We start from the raw sequence: 19,296 nt of genomic DNA on the forward strand, positions 1-19,296 counted from the left end.
CTTTTTATTTTGGTTTCAGAATCTTCCAATTCATTAAAATCAATATTTTTGACTCCAAATTTTGCTAATTACTGTAGTGTTTTAGTTTTTTCCTGTCTTTTGAAAACTGCAGCCTTGTATCCCAACAGGGCAGGGAAGGAATTATAGTTTTTTAATAATTATAATTATTAGAAATAAGAATATATTGAACAGCCACTGGGGGGCATCTTCACTGGTTTCAAAAAGAACTCCATTTGAATTGAAGTATTTGAAAATGAGCTTCTTCTTCTTCTCACTTGGTTTACATCAGTAAATATTTTCCTGATGAGTTAATAGTCTCAATCTCTACTTTCAGCTCTTCTGCAAAAGCACATAATACATTTTTTTTTTGCAGCTGACCTTATTAAAATCGCAAATCTCTGAGCTTCAATGCGGTAGTTCAAACTTTTGGTGACGTCGCAACCGGTTGACACTTAGTAAATGGAAAATTCCAAATGACTGAAATCCAATGAGATGTTTAATCCCCAAAACAGTTTATCACAGGGCAAAATTCCCACTTGACCACAACCACCTAAATGATATAACATGAATTATTAGTGTGTCATAAAATTAAGGTCATGAATATTGCAAATGAGCCAGGAATGATGCTCTGTGTTGGTTAGTTACTTTCCTGCCAAGAAATGCAGTTATTGTGCGCAGAACTTACTTGGATGTGTCTTATATTCAAGATAAAAATGCAGCCTGTCATCAATATTTCATGCACACCCATTTTTAGCCCAACCCTCATTAGTTATGTTTTGATATACCTGACTTTATCCCTCGTCCTCCTCCTCTCACACTCCAAACACATTAAACTTGATTGTATGCTGTGGTTTAGAAACCATTCCCCTCACTTATTAAAATGAGACGGTGTGTTAATGACTTGCCCTCCTCTCATGTGTCTCTCCTCTCTTTGATCCATCCTCACTGCGTCAGCCTCAAATGGAAGATATTCAAATCTGGTTACATTTATTTTTGTTTCCTTTACAGCAGATGGGCACATCTGACAGACTGACTATTATGTGTTATTATTTTCCCCGCCTTTTATCCACGGATGCCTCTTCATACACTTACACATACACCTTGTTTTGACTGAGGAGGTTACAGCTATTGTCATAACACTTTGGAGGAAGGCAAGACAGACAGACAGACAGACGACTTTATTAATCCCTTTGGGAGGTTCCCTCGGGGAAATTAACAGCTCCAGCATCCACACACAGCACTGTTAAAAATACAGAGTAGAATAAGAATGCAACTAGACAGATTCTGAATTTGTTGAAAGGGGTTGTTTTCGGGGTTCACGACCAACCGCTCCTTACCAGGTTGTCCTTTATCTGTGATGCCCAGTCAGTGTTTGTTATACAAGTGTGCCTGTCCACTTCAGAAAAAGGAGGTGTTTGTTGTGTTTTTAAAAGTTAAAACAATGTCACGTATGTACATTTTTGCAAACTTTGACTCCAACTCCAATGACAGCGTGACATGAAAAAGGAACGTCTTAAAAGCAGCTTTTTTAAAAAACATGGCCCATTGATTTCTCTGCTCAACATGATTCAAAAAGTTACCTGGAAATGTGTTTGTTTATTAAAGCTGCAGTACAGTGCGTCAGGTTTGGTTGGTGTATTTATTTATAAATGGTATAAACCAGCTCATAATATACCAGTTAAATTTAGAATTACAACGTACTACTTCTGATGCTGGAGTTTGTAAATAATTTCCGTTATGGTTAATTTTTCATTCCCCCATTTGATTTACATTTCTACACCAAAAACAGCTGCAAATACAATAAATTGATTAATTTTCCAGATTTATCCGTAACGAATGCACAGTATATTTTAAAAGACAACATGTAATTAGCAAGATGATATGTTAAAAAATATATATATATATATATATATATATATATCAGTCTATAAACACATCAAAGAAAGTTTTAGGGGATTATTTGGTCATTTCATTTAATGACATAATTATTGATTCATGTTCAGGTCAGTTAATCAAACACAAGTTTCAGAAACCTTATTTTTTTTCCAAATTTACCTTCAGTTTGTTTTAAAAGCCCATTTTTCAAGTTATTCATTTGCGTTTGGATTGGCTGAAAGTTGCTCTTATATATTCACAAGATGTCAATGAGTTAAACTCTTACAACATGTTAATCTAATGCTCAAGCATGTCTTTAATAAATCTGGCCTAACAGACCTTTTTCACAGCAGATATTTTTCAACATGAAATTGTACAACAAACACAGCTTTTACCAGTAACATTAATTAGGGGACGCACTAAAAACTTGACACACTTAAACCTGTAGAAGGCGTTTTATATAAAACTATTTATTTCAGTAATAATGTGTGTGGCTGAAACAGATGTAGGAATCACTGTGACAATATCAGCCGGTCGTGATGTGTGGAGGTAGACATCAGTTGTGGGTAAAGGGTAGAACAAATTGAGGGGGACAAGTGGAACAAACCTGAGTGTTTATTATTTGTTGGCGTCTGCTCGCCACGCTCTAAATTAGACACCGCCGATGTTTCCTGTCACGAGCAGAATCCAAATGTGTTGTGGGCTAAAGGAGAGATTTCAATTCGATTTACTCACTCTAACATGATTTAAATGAGCCTCTTGGCTCTTTCCGGACGGATTGACAGCGTTGTCTTTAACGCCGCCTTTGTTTTATTTTTGGCTGTTTACTCTGTGCCGCTCTGCTGTCGCCTCACTGCTTGAGGACTTCAAAAGAGGCCGCTTCAATCTTCCAAGATCTGGAAAGAATAAGCATCCTTTGATCTTCTAAGTGCTTTTCATGACAAATATGAAAAGCGATTCAAGAGGGAGCTGACAGCCTTTTTCTGTCAGGCCTGTTTCCTCAGCTGAGAACCCAAACAGAAGTGAGCAAAGAGGCAGAGGCAGCACTCTGGTGCTGGGTCTTTGCGTAAAAGTCATTTAATGAACTTTAATGTACAAACAATGACGTGTTTCCATGGAATAAGGCCTTGAATCTTGAAGGTTCTGTAGCTTGTACATGTCTGTGGGTCTTTCTATGCTGGGTTTTTAGTTTGTTTGTTCGACAAACACAACAACTGCTCAAAACACAAAGTGGACGCACTCACACAACAACACACACGTCAGCCCTGTCTTCCTCTTCACCTTCTTCTTCTTCTTCAGGGAATGAGCTCAGTCTCCGGTTGTGACTTAATTCACACCTCAAAACAGCCAATCACAAGGACCGTTTGATTTTTGGCCTGCTGACACTGACGAGGTTAACTCCTTTAGTTTGTTATCGAGTGAGAACACATTTCTGATGTTAGGTGATACATTTAAAACTCTACAAGAAACTGACAAGTTTTATTTGAAATTGATTGTACATTTATACAAACATGACAAATACCTGCAAACAAACCCCTTCTAGATGTTACACACTAAAATACAAATGTAAGACGATGCATGAGCTAAGCTAACCTTGTTACCCGTCAAAGTTAGCTTAGCTTAGCTTGTACTCAATTCCGTTGTAAGTCGCTTTGGATAAAAGCGTCTGCTAAATGACATGTAATGTAATGTATTATGCTAACATAGGCTAATGGCCCCTTAGCTCATGTTCCAGTTTCTTCTTATTTATGTCTCGGAAAGTGAATAAAAGTGTGACACGAATGTTCCCTTCACTGAAGTTGAATCGCCCCCTTAATCCTGTGGGTAAGTAAGTAGGAAATTAGCAGCAAAACATAGAATGTGAAGGTCACAACACAGGATCCACACAGGATGACATGTGGGCAGACGCAACATCCTTATGGAACTTGTGAATCACATGTTGTTCTTGCTCCATGGATGAGTCGATAATGTGGCATGGCGGTTAGCGCTTTCGCCTCACAGCATGAAGGTGCTGGATTCAATTCCCCGTCTGGGGACCTCTCTGTGTGGAGTTGGCTTGTTGTCTGTGTGTGTAAACATGTATGAATGTTAGACACATTTGGTCAGATTGGCCCCTTAATTGTGGCGGCGCGCTCAGTCTGATCAACGCTCCCCCTGACCTTGTACTTTCGGTTGTAGCTATAATGACAATAAAGATCCTTTCCTTTTTCCCTCTTTTTCCTTAGTCAATCCTCAGGCCTGACTCCCATCTACTGTCTCCTACGTGCGATGGCAGATCTCGCAGCAGTCCACACAAAGCTCGAGACACTCTGTTGGCTCGCAGCAGGACTCGAACAGGACCGAGTGGCAGTGCGTGTGGCAGTTGAACTCCTCCATGGGCGCCTCCTGGACAGCGGAGCAGCAGCGGTCGCAGGCGTTACAGCAGGAGGAGCAGAGGGCGTTCAGGCAGGAGGAGCAGGCCTCCAACAGGCTCAAGAGCACGACAGAGCACTGGCACGACAGGCAGGCCAGCAACAGCTGGAAACAAGAGTCTGCAAAAAAAAGAACGAGACAGAAATAAGCCGCTGTACTCTTAAAGCCTGTCATACGCGTCACAAAATGGGGATTAACAACTCTATTAACCCCGAAATTAATCTCGCTCGTGTTTGCATGTTGTGCCGACTGCAACTTAAAAGGCTTAGAAGACTATTGTGCTGCAGTGATCAAGTGTGATTGTGTTTACTTAATCACAGAGGTTTGTTGAGTCCTCCAGGGAAAACAAAAAAAGGCCACAGGGGCCTGCTGGTGATGAACAACATCCAGGAAGAAGCTGTCACATGATAATTGGTCTACAGCTCAAATTAGGTGCAGATGAAGTTGCATATATTAACCTCGCTGCTGTGTGGTTTTGTGCATCTCTCATCATGCTACACCATTGTGTTATTACTCAGCTACTGTTTTCATCCCCACCAGATAGTCAGTGAGCTCATGCAAATTGAGCTGTTTTATCCTGTTTATTCACGGACGTAAATGAAAAGGAGACGGTGGGATTCCCCGGGGAGTGGGGTTCAGCTTTTTTCTGCTTAGCCGCTCAAATGATCCACCCCCCCACACATAAATCATGCTAATACCTGTGTGTAGATGAAAAGGATGCATTATGTGTGGCCACTGTATTGATTTACTGCCTAACTTCATAGCGATAACAACACGAACACAATGATAAACAAAGAGCGGTGCGCCACACGCTTTGATATAACTGGGAGAAAGTGCAGCAGTTTGAAGGCAAAACTTTTTAAGAGATCCTCTTATAGAAAACTAGAAACAGAATATTCATTTGAATATAAGAGTTTTTACACCTGCTTTAGTAAAAGAATGTAAAACTTCATTTACTCTCTCGATTTGTACGCAACTTCACACAATGGTGATTCAGCCTATTAGCTCCACACAAGTCTCTCTTTTTCTGTACTATTGTACTATTGTAAAATGATTGAGGAAGGTGGAAGCACAACAGCTACATAGTGTTAGTAAAGGAAGACAGCTGCATGCGGTTGCACTATGGGGGAAACTACGGTGGCCTGGAAGTTATTACAAAACGTGAAACACTTTTATGAATCCAATTAATTAACAAAAGATGAAACAAATTTACATTTTCGAAAACAAAATTATGAAATGCGAAACACTTCCCGAGGAGGAGAGGAAAGGAAGATGGTTTTACAGTATCCAAAGAAAAGTGGGAGTGGCTAGGCACACGGAAAGAAGCAGGAAAGAGGAAAATATAATATCGAGGATCAGATTTGGCCATACAGGATTGAACAACACATTATTTCTCATCAGTAAACACAATACAGACAGATGTGATCACTGTGGGCAGGAGGAATCCATTCATCATGTTATAACACAATGTCAGAAATACCAAAGGGAGAGAGAAGTAATGATTAAAAAGTTGAGAGACATTGATGAGGAATTGGAGTTGGTAGATGTATTGCAGAAGAACCGGAGTGAATGTTACAAGATATTACTTCAGTTTCTTAAAAGCACAAAGTTGAGGATGTGTGTGTGTGTGTATGTATGAATAGGTGTATGTATATGTATGCATAGGTTGGGGTTTTTTGTGTTTTGTAGTATGTATATCTCTCTCTCTCGCTCTCTCTCTCTCTCTCTCTCTATATATATATACATTATATATATATATACATATATGTATATGTATATATATATGTATATGTATATATATGTATATACATATACATATATATATATATATATATATATATATATATATATAATTATTTATTTTATTATTTTTACTTTTAAGTAATAATTCAGTTAGATCAACATTTCGATCCTCACTCCGTACCAGATGGTGGCGGTAGTGCACCAAATCGTTTGCCAACCGCCATAAAACCTGCTCGTCTTCACGCAGGTGTTTTTCAATCAGCTGATGGCCGCTGATTGCTTTCTCCTCCTCTTCCTATTTAATCTTCCTCCAGCCATCACTTCCGTGATGTTACTTTGAAGAGAAGCTGCACGAGCTGTGGAACGAAAAAAAAAGACACGAAAAAAGTGTTGCTGCTTAACTACTGAAACTGTTCCGGGAGGAGGAACGTTTGGCGGTAATGCACCAACCGCCATAAAACCTCAAAAAAGAACGAGGGAACTTCAAAAATAGAAGAGAAAAAAAGAGAAAACTACCGCGGCGGTGACGTCAGACGCCGAAAAGGCTGCCGCGTGCATCAGCTCGCACTTAGCCGCTTGAGGATGGCGTGTTCGACCTGGTCCAGATTTGTGGCCTGTCCAGAATGGTGAGTAACTTTTGTCAAGTTATCTTAATGGTGACTACCTGTGCGAGAAACATCTCTAGGATGCACTGGGTATATATATAGTGTATATATAGTATATATAAAGGTAGATATCTTACAGCGGAGTGTCGAACGTCCGCACAGGGCGGCCGTCTTGCCACAGTCAGCTCGTTCACCCATAACATGTGTTGTAGTGGTACATGGACTTTTTAAATAACCATAACTTGCTCAATTTTCTACGGATATTCAAACGGTTTGGTTTGTTATAAACGTCAGAGATGTAGTTATTATGACACTGCATATTTATGAATAATTATAACCATGGGCTTCAGATAACATTAAACAGAACAGAAAGGTGCAATGAATACACACACACACACACACACACGGTATTTATGTTAAATCAATATATGGGCTACTAAAACTACAGAATGGCATGAGATATATGTATAGTTTTATAATAGGAATAGTAATAATATAATCCAATAATTGGAATTATTACATGTTTAGTTTAACAAGTAATAATTATGAATTAATTATTTATATACAGTATTTTCATGTGTAATTATTATATTGTTAATGTTTAAATTATTTGGTTTCAACGATTGCTTGAATAGAGTAAATAAGGAAATATTCACATTTAACCAAATAAAAAAAAATCTGAAACTCAAACACTTAAACCAATCCATTATCAAAATAGACAAAACAAGACTAAAAACAAGTTAAAATGGCTGCTGTGCTATGTTAACTCACTGTTCCACTCATGGTCATTACTATTGAGTTTTAAACTGGAAATATTTTTTTTTTATGTTAAATGTTTAAAAACAGATATACATGTCTTTTATAAGTCTGAACTTTAAATGTAGTCATTAAAATACAAACATTTTTTTTTTTTTAAAGGAACAACCTGCTTCCTGCTCACGGAGACCTGGTCGGACCCGCCATATACAAAAGCCTGAGGCTGTCAAAAAAAGGTGAGTGACACCTTTAGAGATAATTTACTACATCATTGAAAATGTTATGGCTAATTTTCATAATGTATTTAACTGATGGCAATACATCATAATCATTTAATCACACATGTATAATATACGTTTTTTATGTTTTTAAAGAGTGTGGCTACTGACATTTCTATACTTGAACTTAAAGGCATTCCTTGAATCTTAATCAACTTTATTCTACATCACTTGTGATTATGTTAATTTCTTTGTTTCACTGTTAGAATAGAATTTGTGCTGGCAGCAATGTTTCACTGAAAGTGAGTCTTTATATCTCAGGCTGGGTGAACCATGTCTGTACCTTATACAAACACATTGTAGAACATCTTACCTAGTTATTTAACACCTGTAACAGTATGAACTTGAACATTGTCAAGGCTGGAGACTGGACTCAAACTTTTTTTTTTTTTTTTCCCCAGGTTGATCTTCATGAAGATCGTCAAACAGTAGGCGTCATGATTTAATTCTGGGTGGCCGCAGTGTCCCCACTCTTTCTTGGCCGCTGTGCCTACATCTCTCTGCATTGTCCAACATGGCCACGTTCTATTTATTCTCCTGCTTTCCATCTGTCAAATAGCTGAGGGTAGTACATGGAGCATTTGCCACAGGTTGGTTTTGTATGTTCCTGTCCACTTTATTGGGTGGTCTGATCTGGTCCTTGTTGGTTATAGTTTTGTGGAACTGCTGAGCGAGTGATTTGAAAGAATGAGGTGACTGATGGAGTGGTTGAAATTCTCTCTCTGAATGAACGGGTTGTGTGTGACTGAGATGCCTGGATTGAATAATTAAGATGGTCTGAGAATATGATTATGTTCAGCAGTTCACATTAAAGTAGATATGGTGTCTTGAAGGACTTAGATGCTTGATAAGTTATAATGCACTAACATTTCCTTTTTAGGTCTGTCTACAAAGGGTGAGTCCATATTTTTTTATTTATTTTGCAGAGTAGGGAAATAAAAGAAAACTTGTGTGTTGTGTTTTTTGAAAGTGAACGTACTTAGGTGTCGGCAACTGACTTGCAAGTCTAGCTGCCCACAGCTAACTACCGAATCACACTGACAATTTACATGCAAAGGTAAGAACACGCCTCTCTATGGAGGCGTTTTCTTGCCACTGCCCTTAACTACTTTTTCTTTCCAACTGATTCTTAAGACGGTAAGTCACACGCAGGCCGCGGGCCATCGCTCTTCCGGCCGCCGTGTCGATCTGTCCTGGCCCTCCTCGTGCCTTTCCTCACTTCTAAAAGGGAAAAAAAAATCAACTTGAACTGTTTTCTTTAGCACTAAAATATAGTGATGTTGGAGGACCAGATCTTAAATGAGGTTTAAATGGATGTTGGTGTACAGTTAAAGCTAGATGGTAGGAATAAAATTAATGTTGTGCCTTGTACACTCTGTCACAAGGCTTAGACTTCTTGGCCGCTGTGCCTTTTTTTTTTCTCCTCTCTTTTCCATCGTGGCCATTAATCTACCATTAGCCCTAGGACGTTAAAATAGATCCTGGTGATCTACAAACACAGTACCTGGCTTTTGATGGCAGCCCTGCCATTGCCTTTGTATGGCCATACGTCCCTTAATGCAAGTAGGCCATGATCGCTAACTGTGCCCGCGCCTTCATCGTCTACTTGTGTTATTGTACGTCTGGCCTTGCGCGTATAGTCATTTTACATAGGCAAACATGGGTGCCTTCCGCGTCCATGCACAGTAAGTGAACTAACCTGTACTTTTCTTCTAGCATCAGTCAAGAGGAGCACCGACATCACTGCATGTCCATCTTAATTAGATTGCGTTTTAGTTGAGGTAAAATTTCAAATGGTGAGTGCAGTTTTTCTTTCTTGCTTGGCCGCTGTGCCATTACTATACCTGCTCTGATCTGAATCTTGATTCTTCATGGCCACTGTGTCATGACTGTACTTGGTCTTGGTGTTTATGCCAGTCTATAATTTCTGATCTGTTTTTCCTACTACGTTTTCCGTGTGTGTGTGGTATCCGTCTGTCTGTCCTGTGTGTGTGTGTGTGTATGGTATCCATCTGTCCTGTGTGTGTGGTATCCGTCTGTCTGTCCTGTGTGTTGGATTTAGTCACTTTTTTTAGTCTCAACTTAAATGGATGATTTTAAAGTTGATTAGTTTTGAGGCATCTGATTTCTGCAGGAAAATATGGTACCTTATTTTGAAATGACTTTAATTTAAAAATTTAATTTTGGTCTTGAATCTCAGTTATCATTGCTGCAACTTGGACTGTTGACAAACGTGGAAGCTGATGAATCATGTAGTAAATGCATCAAAGTTTACTGTAGCTTGTCTAAAGTTCTTTCAAAGTGCTGTAAAAATTTAGTAATTGATTATGATGAGCTATACCAGGTCTTCCTTTATTCTCAACTGGTAATTGCTTTGATAAGATAAGTGGTTCCTGATTTGAAGCTAAACTTTTGATTTATATGCAAGTGTAGTCACATTAGATTGTAGGTGTTATTTAGCCCATGGATAATGTTATGATATACTTTAAATCTGGCATTTGTTGGCACACTTTTGATATCCATTTAAGTCTTAAACTTTACGCACTGCCATCAGCCTTTGTAGTCACTAACTGAAATCGAATTCAATATTAATGCTGACTTGTCTCACTCTGCCAAGTTTATTTCCCTCTAAAGGAGTTGAACCTTTTTGTGTTCATAGTCTTTTTGCGTGTCATGTTGGGAGGCCTCCCAGCAGGGGATTTTTATCTTCCCCTGCAAAACTATGTGTTACTCGCCTTAGGGATGCAGGGCTATCCTGCATAGTTTCTTTCAAAAATTAGATTGTAGGTTGCAGGTTTAGAGCGCGTTTCTTTTCTTTAGGAGGACACAAACCTGGCAGAGAGACAACTCGGATTATTTAAGTGAGCCAAATTATCGAACTTTTTATCTTTCGATACAATGACTTTTATACCCTTCTACGATTAAACTTTTATTCTGTGGGCTGAATTCAGGCAAAAATCAGACAGAATTTGGCTTAATGTTAAAGACTGTTGTGCAAATACCCTTTTATAGCAGGAGTGAGCAGCTGCAGCTTTTTAATTTATTTTTCGTTATTTGATTTATTTTCTTGGATTGACTGGAGTCTGGTGTCTGGAGCTTTGTGGTTAACAGTGAACATGTAAACGTGTAAACACAAGTGGTCTTTTGCCTCTTATTTGCGAAGCTGGCAGCTGGTTGTAATGATAGGACTTTATGGCTTGCCCAAAGTGGGATTTTTGATAGAGCATAGGGTTAACACCTCACCATACACTTGCTATTTCAGCGAACAAGTGTCTGTAGTCCGTTATTACCCATGACTTTCTTTCAAATTTCACAATTTAGGCAGCTTGTAGAGTCATTAGGAAGATGCTTAATCCCAATGTCTTGGTTGGTTGCATGAGAAACTGCTATCTCTTAGATGTGTTGGCGAAGTTCCTCCTCTGATTTTTGTAGACTTGCCCTTAAAGTGGTTTCTCTCTGCTTTAACTCTTGTTGAGCTATGCATTAAATGATTCCTCCAACTTGTCTCCATATCAATTTTTTCTCTCCCTGCAGCCTTCCACCACCCACTGCTGCTGTTGCATCTGATAAAGGTAGCCGTATCCTGATTCACTGCGTCTTCATGTGTTGGGTAAGAAGTGTCATTAGACTACTAACAATGTGAACACCTTGTAAATGCTTGATCTAATTTACCCAAATGGTTCATCAGTTTAGGACAGAAAATCATTGAATTTGACATTCTTGGGGTCAGTAACCTGACCTCTAAATGTTTGGGAAACCATGCAAAAGATCGTAAGCTCTCTGCATGACCCAACAGCATCGATGTTTGAGTTATTTAATTGCTCAATTTTTAAATCAGTCAAGATTTTATGAGCTGGGTCTTCTTCACACAACAGAGAACAAGGTAAATTGAGTCGACTCGTAACATGGTAAGGCATTTCGTCTTTCCCCTTCTTCTCTTTGTGTGAGGAAATCTGGCCACGGATCCTGACTGAGTGGCATACCATGGCTGTGCAGTTTCCAAAATCAGACAAGGATCCATCTGATTTTGTGACTCGGCTTGTCATGATATGCACGTATCTTCCTCCGAAACAAAGGATTGGAATGGACAGGTTTGTAGTGTAAATCACATCACATCACTTGTAGATGGTGAAGCATTTGTTTAAATTGGGGTCAAGCATTTTCAGGTGTCTGCTTTGTCAATACTCTGGTCCCACATCTTGCTAAACACATGAGAAGCTCTGAATTGTGAAACTGCTGCCTCTTGCAGATGTTACAACAGCAATGGCTGTTAAAAGGCTGCAGGGAGAGAAAATGAGATCTGAGGACAGGAAAGTGGAATTGATTTCATGCTTAGCAAAATGAGGGTTTTAGCAGAGGACCTTTTTGTGCTGGGGCTACAGAATCAGAAGGAACGTTTGTCTGGGCAACTGGGAAATTTACAGTTTTTTATGCAGCCAACAAAGACATTGGGGCTAGCATCTTCCCAAATGGCTGGCAAAGATTGCTTGTAACTGTCAGTGTAGAACAGGAAAGGGTATAGGTTAGGGAGGGCATCCATCGGTGAGTTCTGACTGGATGTAAGGACCTGTCACACTTGACCAGGTGAGCTACCTGAGGATTTGTCATTTGTCTACTTTTTTTTTTTTTTTTTTTTTCTTGTGACTTATCAAATTCTTCCTTGTTTTGAAGAGATGAAGGCTGCAGCACATTCCTTGATCAGAGGACTCCATGTTGGACACCACGACCTGGAGAAGTCCCGTCCTGGGTGGCTGCGGTGATCACCTCGCCCAAGATGAACCAACCCTTCTATGATGAGGACTTCGCCCAAGATGAACCGACCCTTCTATGACGAGGACTTCGCCCAAGATGAACCGACCCTTCTATGACAAGGACCTCGCCCAAGATGAACCGACCCTTCTATGACGAGGACTTTGCCCAAGATGAACCGACCCTTCTATGACGAGGACTTCGTCCAAGATGAACCGACCCTTCTACGATGACGCCTCTTTTCCACGGGATGTCTTCAGGTACGTTCTTTCAGATGGTACTCGATATGTTTCATTTATATTTACTGATACTAATACCAAAGTGTGCTGACTCTTATTTTTTATTTATTTTTGTTAGATGTTGGACCTTGCCAAACTGTACACATGCCTCAATGGCTGCTACGTCACTCTGCCCAACAGGACATGGTCACCGAGATTTTTTTTTTTAAATGGACTTTAACCCCCCCTATCCCCACTGACCCATTAATTTAATATTAATGCTGACTTGTCTCCCTCTGCCAAGTTTATTTCCCTCTAAAGGAGTTGAACCTTTTTGTGTTCATAGTCTTTTTGCGCGTCATGTTGGGAGGCCTCCCAGCAGGGGATTTTCATCTTCCCCTGCAAAACTATGCGTTACTCGCCTTAGGGATGCAGGGCTATCCTGCATAGTTTCTTTCATAAATGAGATTGTAGGTTGCAGGTTTAGAGCGCGTTTCTTTTCTTTAGGAGGACACAAACCTGGCAGAGAGACAACTCGGATTATTTAAGTGAAAGTTGCACCAAATGTTCAAACTTTTTGTCTCTCTTGAAATAAAACCTTTGTTCTGTGGGCTGAATTCCAGGAGTCATGATGTTTAGAAAATCAAACAAATTTTGGCTTCATGTTAAAGACTGTTGTGCAAATACCCTCTTGTAGCAAGAGTGAGCAGCTGCAGCTTTTTAATTTATTTTTCATTATTTGATTTGTTTCTTGGATTGACTTGGTGTCTGGAGCTTTGTGGTTTACAGTGATCATGTAAACGTGTAAACACAAGTGGCCTCTTATTTGCAAAGCTGGCAGCTGGTTGAAATGATAGGACTTTATGGCTTGCCCAAAGTGGGATTTGTGATAGAGCATTAGGGTTAACACCTCACCATACACTCGCTATTTCGGCGAACAAGTGTCTGTAGTCCATGATGGACACCATGACCTGGAGAAGTCCCATCCTGGATGGCTGTGGTGATGACCTCGCCCAAGATGAACCGACCCTTCTACGATGACGCCTGTTTTCCACGTGATGTCTTCAGGTACGTTCTTTCAGATGGTACTCAATATGTTTAATCCATATTTACTTTATACTAAAGTGTGCTGACTCTTATTTTTTTTTTTTGTTAGATGTTGGACCTTGCCAAACTATACACATGCCTCTGGCTGCTATGTCACTCTGCCCAACAAATGGACTTTAACCTCCCCCCCCATCCCCACTGACCCACAACCACACATGACAAAACACTGTACATGTACACCACACTGTAATGTTTGACATTGAAAACTTGTATTTATTGCCTTCTTTATATCAAGTAAAACTTTTGTTCTTAACGGTTCTTTATGGTTGACTTGTATTTTTTCAGTGATTCTGTGATGATTGTTATTTTGACAAGTTTGTGCTTTGAACTTAAAGATGTTGAATTCTTTTAATACGATTTGCACTGACCTGTTACTGTAGACTTGGCACCTTTTGACACTGCTCCAAGTTTTCAGTTGATCTTAACCAGAAAACTCAAACCTACTGGTCCTGTATAATCATAGATGTCAAAATGTTTTACTTTTATATTCACCAGATCTTCTAGTTTTAAGACGCTTTTAAGATCACGATTGTATTACTACTCCAATTATTGGTGGAAGTGTTTTCGAAATTGAATATTTTCATATAGACTTCTTCAGGGCTGGAGTATCATCAATCCTAGCAAGTTCGGTTCAGATAGAACCTTGATTCGCGAAGTTGTAGCAGTTTGTACTGTTGCTATGGCAACACCGTTATACGATCTTCCATTTATATTCAGCACACATTACCTACCATGTGTTTTGAGTCTTTTCACCAGTTTTCAGTTTGATGCAATAATCTCTGTAAAAGTTATTCCCGAAATCATAAAGGAACCTTTTTTTGTTTATTTTCTGCCACCACCAGGAGGCGATGTTTTCAAACTTGAGAGTTTTTGCATAGACATCTCCAGCAATGGCCCATCATCGATCATCGCAAATTTGGTTGATATCAGACCATCAGAAAGTTATGAGTTTCGTTGTTTAATGCAAGAATTGGTGAGTTTTGGGGCATGTTCAGGGCCTCAATAATGTGATTTGCTGTCAGAAGAAGTAGTAGAAGAATTACTCCTACAGTTTCAATAGGGTTCTACGCACTTGTTCTCGAAACCTAATTATAAAGGGTTATTGGGGATTAACTCACAAAATACTACCCATTCAATTCTTCTTCATTTCTTAAGGGTGTACACAAGTGTACTGTAGCAAATGTGTTCCAGTGCAACAGGAAGGGGCCTTGTTGCTGCCCTTTGTTTGATTGTTAAAAAAAAAAAAAAAAAAAAAACATTTTCAGCAGCTGTATTAATTATCTGTTCCTCAGGCCATAGTTGGAAAATACTGAGTAATGGAATTTCTGATACAGAAACAACTACAGACACAGAATCTTATCTTATGGCTGCTCTCCTGTCAGGTCATAGTGTGTTGCGGTATTTAATTGTGAAAGTTAATCACATGACTGTGCTTACCACTTGGTGTGGCTGCAGGTGTGTGTGTGCTTCTGCTCTTCCTGCTCTTCCTGCTGCTGTTGCTGTACACTGATGAAGTGGAGTTCTGCGGTTTGCTCTGGCCCTGGGGATCCGGCAGGAGTCTTTGGTCTGGGACTGCGAGCCCACATTGTGGGCAGGAAGTTAACGTGAGCTCCCCTGCCCCCTGTGAGGCAGCTACAGGCTGAGCTAAGGACAAAAAGAGTTTAAAATCATGATTATTGCACAGGAACAGTGTGGAGGCTCTTTAGTGATTAAAATTTAACATATGTGTGTAATAGTTTTACTCAGAACCTAAATTCTGATGTACATTTAATGACAGTCAGCCAGACAAACAACTGAAGAAAGTTTGGATTATCAACATGACAAAATAGATTGTTATGATAAATTATGATAAATATGCATTGATGTTTTATAAAAGACAGAATATAATGACAATCCAGGCCGATGTTACTTCAGCAGTGTACGACACATCACATTCAAAATAATGTGAAAATGAACATAAAGTGATAATGAAATTTAATTTTAGTTGAGTTATAAATGCCCACTTTAGTTTGCAAACCCTTTTACTAACTCATCTTCACTTCACTGACATAACAGACTTGTTTTTTGTATTCAGTTTTGATCACTGTATTGTTTGGACTCACTGATGATGAGGTCAGTGGGGACGGTATTTCCCCTGCACACAGGGTCACGCACTGGAAGGATTTCCTCTAAAGACGCACAACCTGGAGACAAACGTAGAAATATAAAGACGCTTTACTTACAACGAAAAAGTCTATTAATTCAGTATTTGGAATGTTGTTTGAAATCTCAGAGTGATCCTCCACTGAGGAGGAGGAGGAGCTGTCTCTCAAAAACACCCTAAAACCTTTATTAATTCTACATCGTCTTTGCTCATTGGTTAAATGGTGAGATTATCAGTGAAGTAGACTGACCTTTAGTCTGGTTGCCTTGGTCTTCCTTGTCCTCCACAGGTAAATGGTCTCCAGGCAGCATGTCTGACACTCATGACTGCTCAGCATCTCTGCTACACATTGTTTAGCCAGTCACCGTCTCCATCCTCCTGCTTCTGTCCACACCAGAAGGTCAGGAAACACCCAACATGCTGGCCTGAGTCACCGCTCAGGAGACTGTGAGCTGTTCGTGTGGGTGTGTGTTTTGTTGTTGTTCGGGGGCCGCACTCCCTTTCTCAGCGGATGTGTTGTGTGGTTGTTTCAAACGAGCTGCAGAGACAGAGCCACGGTCGAACTGTGTGACTATAAGTCGCCCTCCGTGTTCTGCTTTTAGTCTCCTCACACAACAGAGACACATACCTCATAAGTGTGTCGGCTCCATAAATGCAAACTCTCTCGCCCTCTTATGCTCACACACACACACACACACAGGTTTCCATGACTTCAGAGGACACTGCATTGACTTTGATTTACTTACTTACTCTAACCTTAACCATAACTGCTACTGGCCTGACCCTAACCAAGGTTATTATAGTGAATGAAAACTAACAAAAATTGAAATTGAAACAAAACATTTTCGTTCACTGAAATAAAAACAAATACTAGAGGTTAAAAAAAAAAAAAGATAACAAACTTAAACTGAATTGTATGTTTACAAAACCAACTACAATTCATTTGTTTAATTCATTTCATTCATAATTATTTTGGGTTCATATGAATATCAATTTTGAAAGTTCTTTTTTAATTGAGACAGCCTTTTCATTCATAATTAAATGTTTTTTGTTTTTGTTTACAATGTGGAACATAAAGCTATGCAAGGTAAATATAACATTATGTTATGTAGTTAATTGGGTTGAGTTGGTTCATCTATGTGAATCAAACCTCTAGTCTTTTATTGAGTTTTTTATTATTATTTTGACTCCTGGTCTCATGAGTGTTATTAATTATTATTATCATCTATGTTTTTATGTTTATGTGTGTCTTTAGTCTGTTGGCTAAAACCTATTATAACCTTGACCCTAACCTTAACCTAAGAATTTCAAAAGCCATTCTGAATAAATGTGTTTTAAGTTTACTTTTAAAAACTTCCAGTTCAGTGATTAAACAAAATTACGCGGTAACCTGTTCAAGAGTTGAGCATCAGCGACAGCAACCTGATGAGCATAAAACCCTGTCATTTTCACGTTGAGGTCAGAGGAGAATAGTCTGAAAAAATGATAGTCGGTCAAATAATCACTCGCTACAGTTAACGTATGCAGATTTATAAACACTTTATTCTTGTTTTTATGTGATTCAGTTGATGCAAACCCATCCCTAATGTTGAATTTTAAAACTTATTTTGTAAAAAAAAAAAATTTTTTACTGTTCATCTTGATTCACATCTTGTCTTGATTTCCCCACAGATGGGGACAGTGAAGTGCACGAGCTGATCACTGACAGCATCACTGTTGCGTGTTGATGAGAAGGTGAACGAAGACCTACCTCGCGGAGGGGCTGTTGACTTAAGTGCTGTCAGGAGAGCGGCACTGAAAAACATGTTGACTCGCCCGCCTCACAGTGAGTATTATGGCACATCAAAGCAACACAGGAGTGAGGCTGTTGAAGTTGTCGAGCACCGCGCTAACTTCGCCGTCAGTAAACACAGCTTGTACAGGCAATCAGTGGGAAAGTGTCATCTAATGGGCTGACAGTGAATCAAAGGAAGCCCTGAGAGGCAACAGCAAACCTAAAAACGATCGTGTTATCAGCAAAGACAATTACTGACATTAGTCAAAACACAGGCGCTGAAGAATCTGAGGCCTTTTGTTCTTTTTATTGTGTTATGAAGGGGATCGTAGCGGCTTCACTTCACAGGGCTCATCAGTGCGTCAGGCAAAACAATTCAGGTGAGACTGTTTGTCCATGGGATTTATTATTAATCTAATATTTTGATACACTTGATGTCAGAAATTGAACAGACCGTGAATAATTTGATGGAAACTTGTTTTTTTACCAATGAAACATCCATAAATACACATTGAGATTATCATAAATCTAATGTAAATAGATTTTAGAACTGAAATGGAATGGAAATACCGACGATTGTCTGATTATTGTCCTTTCACACACTTTGAATTTAACCTTATTTGTGCTTCATGTTGGGAGCATTGATTATGAACATGAAGCTTCTTTTTTTTATTTTTAAATAAACTTAACTAAAGATCACACGGTCTGACCGTACAGTTAAAAAAAACATCACATCTATTTATGTTGCAAGTTTCATAATAATAAAGTAAACATTAAACTAGTTGAGACACGTTTATTCACTGTGATGGGATGCACTGGACAGAACACGATACAGGTTGTTGAGTGTATTCACTCAGCATGGATTTAAACTGTTTTTTAACCTAAATGTTTATAAAAGAGGAATTATGGAACAGTCGTTCATCATAATAAATATGTTATACAACCACGAATAAAAAACACGAGTGCTGTTTTATATGTACACGAAAGCATAAAAACTTTGCTTAATGTCTATAAAAAGGAACATTATCTTAATACCGCACAGATCATTATATTTCTATTTACAGAGAAAACACAAGGAGAAACTACTCGGACTGCACGTGTGTTTGTAACCAGAACGATGACAAACATCTCCATTGTGTTTTGACATCATGATGCTATTTTCTTGATGGTGAGTACAGAAAAATGTAGATCGAATATCACTAGACTACCAACACTTAATTGCATTAAATCTCATGTTTTGTCTTTTGAAAATAAAAAAGGCCTCAGACTGATTGAAAAAGTACTGGGTGAACAGGAAACAACAGGCAGTGTTAGACTCGAAAAAGTGAAAATAACTGAATGTTTCTGTGTTTTTGCTCAAACAAAGCTATTTATACCATAACATTGCTGAAGGACTGGGGTGGTTTTTGAGCAGCAGCGTTCTCTTCTCTGTGTTTCCAGCATTGTTTGAATTCATTTGACATTAGTTTGAATGTAACAGACATTTACTTGTATTTAAAAGTTACGCTCTACAGCTTAAAATACTCATTTTGATGAGAGTCACAGGCCACAGTTAGAACCACAGTAAGATGTATATTAAATAAAGTCACAACTGTATGGTCCTACATCCCCCGAACACTCAACGAAGGCTTCCCTT

The 19,296-nt window shown here is 39.0% G+C and overlaps 1 protein-coding gene and 2 long non-coding RNA genes across 3 annotated transcripts; 2 read left to right on the forward strand and 1 right to left on the reverse strand.

Annotated features, from left to right (window-relative positions):
* Positions 1-4,101: 4,101 nt before the first annotated feature.
* Positions 4,102-16,425, reverse strand: LOC131469614 (myoD family inhibitor domain-containing protein-like). The gene is made up of 4 exons (XM_058644776.1): positions 16,137-16,425; positions 15,846-15,926; positions 15,181-15,387; positions 4,102-4,406 (listed from the first exon to the last, which is right to left on the reverse strand). Exons 1-4 carry the CDS (start codon positions 16,195-16,197, stop codon positions 4,135-4,137), a joined length of 621 nt encoding a protein of 206 aa, XP_058500759.1. The 5' UTR covers positions 16,198-16,425; the 3' UTR covers positions 4,102-4,134.
* On the forward strand, positions 6,271-10,528 carry LOC131469616 (uncharacterized). Its single transcript, XR_009241818.1, has 3 exons — positions 6,271-6,656; positions 7,554-7,627; positions 8,071-10,528. It is a non-coding gene; the product is annotated as an uncharacterized LOC131469616 (long non-coding RNA).
* LOC131469615 (uncharacterized) lies at positions 10,538-14,001 on the forward strand. The gene is made up of 4 exons (XR_009241817.1): positions 10,538-12,253; positions 12,341-12,678; positions 12,776-13,704; positions 13,793-14,001. It is a non-coding gene; the product is annotated as an uncharacterized LOC131469615 (long non-coding RNA).
* Positions 16,426-19,296: the final 2,871 nt, after the last annotated feature.

This window comes from Solea solea, chromosome 12 (assembly GCF_958295425.1).
Source record: "Solea solea chromosome 12, fSolSol10.1, whole genome shotgun sequence".
Lineage (NCBI taxonomy): Eukaryota > Metazoa > Chordata > Actinopteri > Pleuronectiformes > Soleidae > Solea > Solea solea.